The sequence below is a fragment of the Protobothrops mucrosquamatus genome, unplaced genomic scaffold (assembly GCF_001527695.2).
Source record: "Protobothrops mucrosquamatus isolate PMUCROS unplaced genomic scaffold, P.Mucros_1.0 scaffold1630, whole genome shotgun sequence".
NCBI lineage: Eukaryota > Metazoa > Chordata > Lepidosauria > Squamata > Viperidae > Protobothrops > Protobothrops mucrosquamatus.
Window position 1 is genome coordinate 38,980 of NW_015387789.1, and position 8,533 is coordinate 47,512.

Here is an 8,533-nt window from a genome sequence, read left to right on the forward strand (position 1 = left end):
AAACGGAGCCATTAGTACACGAGAAATTCAATTATATTGTATGGGCCTATTATGTAAAATTATTTGATATACCTCCAGGTATTATAATGGTGAAATTTTCTTCAACAGTTTCCATGAAAGCTTGCACATAGAAAAATGCTGATAGATGCCTTAGCAATTCTGCACATCTTACATTAAAAGATATCAAGAAGTTCTTCTCTAACTAGCTTATGGCATTTGAAACTAGGCATAGAATAAATAAAAGTTCCATTAATTTATACTTGCTGAAAAAGTGGTTCCAAACTCAACTAATGGAAGATCAGTTCAGTAATTGCAAGCAATTTTTCTTCCATCCAAATCACAACATGTAAAACCAACAGATTCAGAGAACAAGGAATGAATGTTAGGAATACCATAAACATTTATTTACATCATTCACACAGAGCTTCAGTATACATCTAATTTACTAAGAACATACATTCCTCTGACACATGGTTAGATTTGGCTAGCTGCAAGGAGTTCAAACAAATAAATTACCACAGTTTACATAAAAAAAAATTGGCCCACAAAAGAATTTCAAAAAGATCACAAATTAATATAAGCAGAAAATACCCTGTTGAAAATAGATTAGAAATTTAGTGCGCTATTTCCATAGGCTTTAACCTTACAATATTTCGGTATATACAAAAGGTACAATAAAATGTTAGTATTTATTGCAACAAACTAAGGATATCATAATACATTTCATATTCTCAACTCTGATATTGGCTTCACGTTCCTTCCAAACAGCTTTCTTCTGTTGCTCCACAATTGAAATATTTTCCCACAAGGCACATACTTATCTATAAAGAAAAAGAAAAAAAATAAACAAAACCTGCTCACCCAAATTAACATGGTTACATATTTTTAAATTCAATATTCACAAAAGTAGGAACTCATATTATCCAATGTATTGTAATATATTGCTATAACATCTACCCCATAGAACATCGTATCCAGAGATTTGTTTGGCCCCAATCCTTGAAGACCTGGTTAGATTTATTTATTAAATTTATTAAATGTATATGCTGCCCATACTTGTCCTTTCTATTCCTCAGTTTGTTGGAGAGCTCTTTGTGCAACCATCTGGTTTCATCTGGAATCTCTTGTTTTTCTTTCTCTGTGGCATTGTTTTTGTTTGAGCCTTTATTATCTCATTTTCAGAGTTCTTCAAGCATCCTGAACTGTTTTTCCCTCTAGAATTCCCAGCCATAAAATCGTCCCTAATCTTTCTCTTAGTTTATTGAAGTCAACTCTCTTAAAGTTTAAAATACTAGTCTATGTTCAGTTACCTGTGCCAATATTATGGTAAATTCTAGAATGGCATGGTCACTCTCCACTCTTAACAATACATTCATAATTCATTTTTACAGAATTGTATTGCCAGTAATTATCAGAAATGCATTTTACTCCAATTCTTCTTTAATAGATTTCTCTCTCTCCAGACTCATACATGTAGAAAGCATTAGACTGGAATATTGTCTATAATTTTTCCCATACTATGCAATTATGGTAGAAATTTGTAAGCTAAGAGCCCAGTTGGCTAAAAAAATTGTAGGTTAAAAACCCACTCTATCTTAGATGAAATTGTAAGCAGTCTAATTTGATAGATCTCTTACATCCGTTTAATAAGGGAATCAATCACAGGTTAAATTTGCCATAAATTTTTCTAGAGTAGCATCCAGCGAACATCGCTTGCAACTCCTATCCTTCTTTCAGATATTCCATGTCAGTTCTGACTAAAAATAGTGTATCCGCAAAGCACATATTGGTTTTTAAAGAATACAGATTTTTGTTCAACTGATAAAAAATGGCTTGCCTTTTATAAAAAGTCTTAATATTTAAGCTTACAATATTGATTTTCTGTACAAGAAAGCTACTGAAACATGAATAAAAAAGCAGAATACCACGGGAGATATTATCTATATTTCAAAATCAGATTGCTGCAAGTGAAAACCAAAGCTACAATAAACAGACAGCCTCTGCTACCTGGGAGACTGCTGCGCTCAATATTTTCAAAATAAATTACTACCAAGAATAGAACACAAGACAGAAGGCTTATTTAATTAAACATAATTATCATTTCTGGAACAGAGTTTTAAGAAAACACAGTGTGCAACAGCAAAATAGCCCTCCCTTCCCAGCAAATACAAACAATACCAATAATCAAATGCCTAAAATATTAACATAAGTTTGTAGCTTATTTTATAAAGAGTAAATATTGCCATCTAATCAAAACGCTATGGATTTTGTATTCTCACTCATCTGGTTGTATATAATTGTTTGCTTCATTTACAATGAAGATATCACACATCTTCCTTCAAAAACTGCACAAAACTGCTCCTATAACCATAATCTCTAATCAAAGAGGAATATTTAAAGCTACATAGTAATATATGCTTGTATAGAATATCTATTTATAAATACATTCAGCTTGGTTTTCAAATGTGTTTTTATAATCCCTTCTGTCCTATTATTTTAACTCCAGAAATAAAGATACTAACCTTCGAGGATGATTGGCATCAAACAATGTGTTATCATCATCATCATCATCTTGCTCTAAAGGTGTCAGCTCTGTATTTTCTATGTTTGTGTCCAGAACACCATATTTCCGCGTCTTTCTGTTTCTTCGTCTAAGTCTAAAAATACAAATGTTATAGCGGGTTGATCAGGGACGAGGAAGATTAATATGAATAGAATTAGATTTGAACTTTAAGTGTACAAAATAAAAATGAAGCATTTGAACCATATAAATCTGGTATGTGTTCCATTTCTTCATTCAAGTATTACAGTATTACTTGTGTCTCTCATGTAAATTATATTATTCAAGAAAATAAGGTGTATTTGAATAACTTATAAATATTGTAGAATTAAAAGAAACACTTCAGCAGGTAAGGTGATATTGCCAGATAAACAGTGAGTCAATTGCAGTTTTACAGCATGAACTTCAGGTTAAAGCAATAGTTATACTCACTGAATGTTTCATTGCACTTTATTTGTCCAAAATCACTCTCAAAAGATGTTGTTTATACTGGCTTGTCGGTCTTTAATTACAATGGTGTCAGTGATTCTAAGAAAGGGCTGCTATGATATTGAACAAGAAAATGAAATCATATGCACAAGCTTACTGGTATATCTGCCTGTGTGTGTTTGTGCATGTGTGTATGTATGTATGTATGTATGTATGTATATATGTATGTGTGTATTAAAAAGTGCTCTTGGAGTCACTCTGGGTAGTGAGATGAGTGACATATAAATTTAGTAAAAATATTTCTGATACTGTTCAATATTTCAGAAAATAGTTATTCATATGTGGCTTTATAAATAAAATAAATTGAAGGAAAAAAACCTCTGCAATTCATGTGCACCATTTTGAAATTTGAAAGAACCAAACCTAGGACAGCACCATAAGCACTTACGAAACTTAAGAGTTGCATCTGATGAAGTGAACTATAGCCTCTAAAACAGTGGTTCTCAACCTTCCTAATGCCGCGACCCTTTAATACAGTTCATGTTGGTGACCCCCAACCATAAAATTATTCCAGGGTCATGTGATCACCTTTTGCAACCTTTGCAAGCAAAGTTAGTGGGGAAACCAGATTCACTGAACAACCATGTTACTAATTTAATCTCTCTCCCTCTTTCTCTCTCCCTCTCTCTCTCCCTTTCTTCACCTCTCTCCCTTTCTTTCTCCCTCTTTCTCCCCCTTTCTCTCTCCCCGTCTCCTTCTCTCTCCCTCTCTCCTTCTTTCTCTCTCTCCCTCTCTCCTTCTTTCTCTCTCCCTCTTTCTCCCTCTCCTCTTTCTCTCTCTCCCTCTCTCTATTTCTCTTTCCCTCTTTCTCTCCCTCTCTCTATTTCTCTCTCCCTCTCAAAGATCCTTAAAATCCTTAAAAGTTATGCTTGGGTGGAAGACTTTTTCTTTTACAGATGGGGCGGGTGGGCCTGACATTTGCGGGCAGGCAGGACGCCGCCTGCCGAGCCGCCGCCTCCCCATCGCCCTCCACGTCAGCCGACTCCCTTGCCAGACCTCCTAGCTGACAAGCGCAAGTTTGGGGGTCGCCAGCTGACGGGCACAGAGTTCGGTGCTGCGGCGGCCTCCCCTTCGCCTTCCTGACCGGCCAAAGCGTTGCCGGACGTTCCAGCTGACGGGTGCAGGTCCAGGGGTCACCAGCTGATGGGCGCAGGAGGTTGGCGCCGCGGCAGCCTCCCAGCTGCCTGCTTCTTAGGCTGGAGCAGTTGCCAGGGCTTGCATGGTCGCCGGCGGCGGGGAGCGAGTCAGCGGCCATTGGGGACCACGCCAGCAGTCCTGTGCCATTGAGGCTTGAAGCGCGGGACGCGGAGCTACGCAGTGCCATGGGAGGCAGCAGGACAGGGAGGAGGGGTTACCTGCATCCTGCCAGCTGAACTCTGGAAGCCTGCCTGAATGAAGAATTTTAGGGGGTGTTGAAAGGGAGACAGAATGGTGGCAAAGGAGACCAGCGGCCAGCGCTGTTCTACCTGGCAGCATGGGTGTCGGCTCCATAGGCATCCTGACCAACAGCTGAGCGGCTCCAACTTCTGGCCGCCGAACAGCTGAGTCCTCCAGGAGGCAACGTGAGGCCCTGAGGGGTATCGCAAGCTCGCGGGGTGGGTGGGAAGGAAAAGAAGATGGAAGAGAGTGAGGCTGCAACAGAGAGAGCGGTGTCTCGGTTCCTAAGACCATCAGAAATATGTGTTTTCCGATGGTCTTAGGCGACCCCTGTGAAGGGTTGTTTGACCCCCAAAGGGGTCGCGACCCACAGGTTGAGAACCGCTGCTCTAAAAGCTTATGCCTGGTCAGAAAAGGTGCTATCAGATTTCTGATTTTCTGGTAAATCTATGCTTCATGTAGATAAATATTGAAGGAGCACATTTGTCACGCTTATATGAAGAACATTTGAACTAAGGATTTTCCCCTTGTACAGTACTACACAGCTCATTATACAGAAATTACTGAAATGTAGCATACCAATGTAAAACAAATATTCACAAATTTCTCCTAAAAACACATCTGATAATTTTTCAAAAATGAAGCTTAAACTGTATTTAGGATAGAGACTTTACAAAAATATATCTGCTTATTTTATGTAAGATTTAATTCAATATCTATGGTGCATGTCTAGTGAAAATTGACTTTCCTACCTAATCTCTTGGACACCATGAAAAGGCTACCTTGAAAGATCAAGAAATTCAAAAGAGTCTCCAAAATCTGAGTTAGCATCAACATTTAACCGATCCCTTTAAAAGTCCACTCGGTATCTATGCAAGAGGAATGAGGAATCTTGCTCTTGATAAGTTTTATTAGGATTAATCTTTCCATTTATTTATCTACATGTTTACCTTCCAATTAACACCAAATGAAATTCACATGACTTACTGAACATTCTTTTATCCTTTGAGGGTTTTTACGCTTTCAAAAGCCTTGTTTTATGCAACTGGTAACCACTTGAAACTAGGCCTTTCAATAGCTCACCAGACTTAATAAATGTATACCAATCATTTTTTTTTATTCTTCCTTTAAATCTCTAAAAGCTATCTTTTATTGCTATACAGATACCTTCGTTGAGTTACCATTCGTTTACTGATCGTTTGACGTTACAACACTTAAAAAAATGACTTATGACCATTTTTCATTCAACTGTTGCAGCATCCCCATGGTCACATGATCAAAATTTGGATGCTTGGCAACAGGTATGCATTTATGACGGTTGCAGTGTCCCAGGGTCATGTGATCACCTTTTGTGACCTTCTGACAAGCAAAGTCAACAGATTAGTCAGATTCACTTAACCGTGTTACAAACTTAACTCAGTGATTTACTTAACTATGGCAAGAAAGGTTGTAAAATGAGCCAAAACTCATTTAACAACGGTCTTGTTTAGCAATGGAAATTTGGGGCTCAATTGTGGTCATAAGTTAAGAACTACAGGTATTTTGTTATGATCCTAGAACTATTCATTTCAAACCCTCTTTCCAAGATTGCGTAAGCATTTCAGACTTCATCTGTCAGTCATCATTTTAGCTACATCTCAGGTGGTATCAGTGCTTCTGTAAGCACTGCAGAGATGCTTGAGAGAAAGAGAGCTAAAGGAGTAGACAAAATACAATATCTTTTATACCCATAAGTATATGTTTGTATCACTATTTTTCTGTCTGCATTTATCACATATTGAAGTCCATGTAGTCCTAATCCATGCAGATTCATACTGCAGTCTCTGTATTACAGGACATATAAGATAGAAAGAGCCTGTCTCTTTTATAACTTGACAGGAATTCTAACTATGACATTGATTATTCTCCACATTATGACCTGCCAGTTTTACAGAATGTTAACTTGAAGCCACCTTCTGGTTACTTGAACTTTAAACTGTGTTTAAATCCTACCAATCTTTTTCAGTGTGAGAACAGGAGGCATTAGACATCCACTAGTCTATTAACTGTATTCAGGTGGCCTGTTTTGGATGGTGAAGGAATGCAAAACCCAAACGAGGCCTTCAAAACAATTATGCGAGCCACAAAATTAACCTTCCACATAAACAGCAAAGATACACCCAGCAAAAGCAGTACAAGATTAAAAAAAAAGAAGATTCTAAAATGACTCCTTAAGTTTACCCGAGCCAAAGAAATGTATGTGAAAAGACTAACAGGGCAGGAAGTGGAAGAAGGGCCGAAAGGAAGCAAACTACTGGTAGTCCTTGACTTACAACAGTTCATTTAGTGACCGTTCAAAGTTACAACAGCAATGAAAAAAAGTAACCATTTTTCACACTTATGACCATTGAAACATCCCCACGGTCACATGATTTACATTCAGATGCTAGGCAACTGGTTTATATGGCAGTTGCAGTGTCCCGGATCCTGTGATAATCTCTTGCGACCTTCTGACAAGGAAAGTCAATGGGGAAACCAGATTCATTTAACCACCATGCTGCTAATTTTAACAACTGCAGCGATTTGCTTAACAAATGTGGCAAGAAAAGTCGTCAAACGGGGCAGAATTCACTTAAGAAATTTTTCACTTGGCAACATAAACTCTGGGCTCAATTGTGGTCATAAGTCGAGGACTACCTGTACTAAGCTCTCTCTCCCCCCGCGCTCCGAAAAACTCAAGGCTTAAGTTTCGTCGAGGTCCAGGCACGCGCCCGCGTTCGGAGGGCAAAACCCGGGGAAGGGTGGGGCGCGTCTACAGCCCCTTCCCGGGACGGAGCGAGAAGGAAAGGCGGAGGCGCCCGCTCACCGCACGGTCCGGATGACGAAGTAAACGATGAGGGCAGCGCTGGCCAGGACCAGGACCGAAAGGGCGCGCTGGGTCATGGGCTGATAGACCTGCGTGCCGGGGGGCGCGGCGGCCATGCTGCCGTTCCCCTTTACGCCGCCGCCGCCGCTCCGCGCTCCTTCGACGACAGAAGAGCCGCTGCCGCCCGGCGTGTCCGCGGGCGCATTGTCGGGGTCCGCCCGCACGCCCGGCAGAGGGGGCGGCAACGTGGAAAGATGTTTCGCGGTGGGAGCCGGGGGAAGCGCCGCTCCTCCTCCGCACAGCGCGAACGCCGAAAGCAGCACCAGCAAAAGCAACAGTGGCGGCGGCGGCCAAAGCCGCCGCATGGCACCCAATCTAAGCCTGGCTTGGCGGAGCGCGGCCTAAGCCCCGCCGGATTCTCCACGGAAGGAAGACCAGAAGGCGGAAGTACTCATCTTTCCGGTGACTGAAAACGCTGCCATGGACGCCGAGCGACGCTACGAAGCTTCGGCTCCGCCCCCCCCCGGTTCCTGCCACGTGACCGGGCGCCTGCGCAATAGTTGTCGCCGAGGCGGTTGCCCTGAGATTGGATTTAATAGGAAGGCGGAGAAAGAGCGGAGAGAAAGAGAGGCCAGATAGGAACCAGATTTGTATTTCCTTCCCTAGGAATAACTTGTCCCAACATCTCTATTATTTCACTCCTTCCTTTCTTCCTTCCCCGCAATTGCAGATATTTGGATGGCTTGCTTTTCGAATAAATGCGAACACTCACTAATATATGTACGACCCCGTTCGTATTTAATAGAGCTCCTCAACATTTTCTGGGCCTCCAATAATAAAGGGTAATGAGCAATTGGTAGTGGTCAGTGTTTCTCAACCTTGACAATTTTAAGACATGTGGAATTCTGGGAGTTGAAGTCCACATGCCTTAAAATTGTCAAGGTTGAGAAACACTGGGTTAAATAATAAACCACCCTGAACGAATTTTTACCTATCAGCCGTGGCGTCTATTCTACCTGTCCTCCAGTTGAGGAAGATATTTTTAAAACGAGGAATATCAAAAGTTGTCTTAGACCAGATAAGTAAAAGCATGAAGCTGTACTATGTAGATTGCCTGGTTTCGACTTGATATTTTCTGTGAATTCAGCTATTCTATTCTGTAAATCAAGGTTAATGGTGTAGTTAGCGTCTACTGTGTGAATTCACTAAACCAGTTATTGTAATGTGTATGCCACCCAACTCAGTGATTCTGGGTGGCTTGC

The 8,533-nt window shown here is 40.7% G+C and overlaps 1 protein-coding gene across 1 annotated transcript; it reads right to left on the reverse strand.

Moving 5' to 3' along the window:
• Positions 1–7,636, reverse strand: FAM174A (family with sequence similarity 174 member A; the record flags this gene model as incomplete). The annotated part of the gene is given in 3 exon segments (XM_015822621.1): positions 1–821; positions 2,523–2,657; positions 7,272–7,636. Coding segments are annotated over 3 exon segments (504 nt in total).
• Between the last annotated feature and the right edge of the window lie 897 nt (positions 7,637–8,533).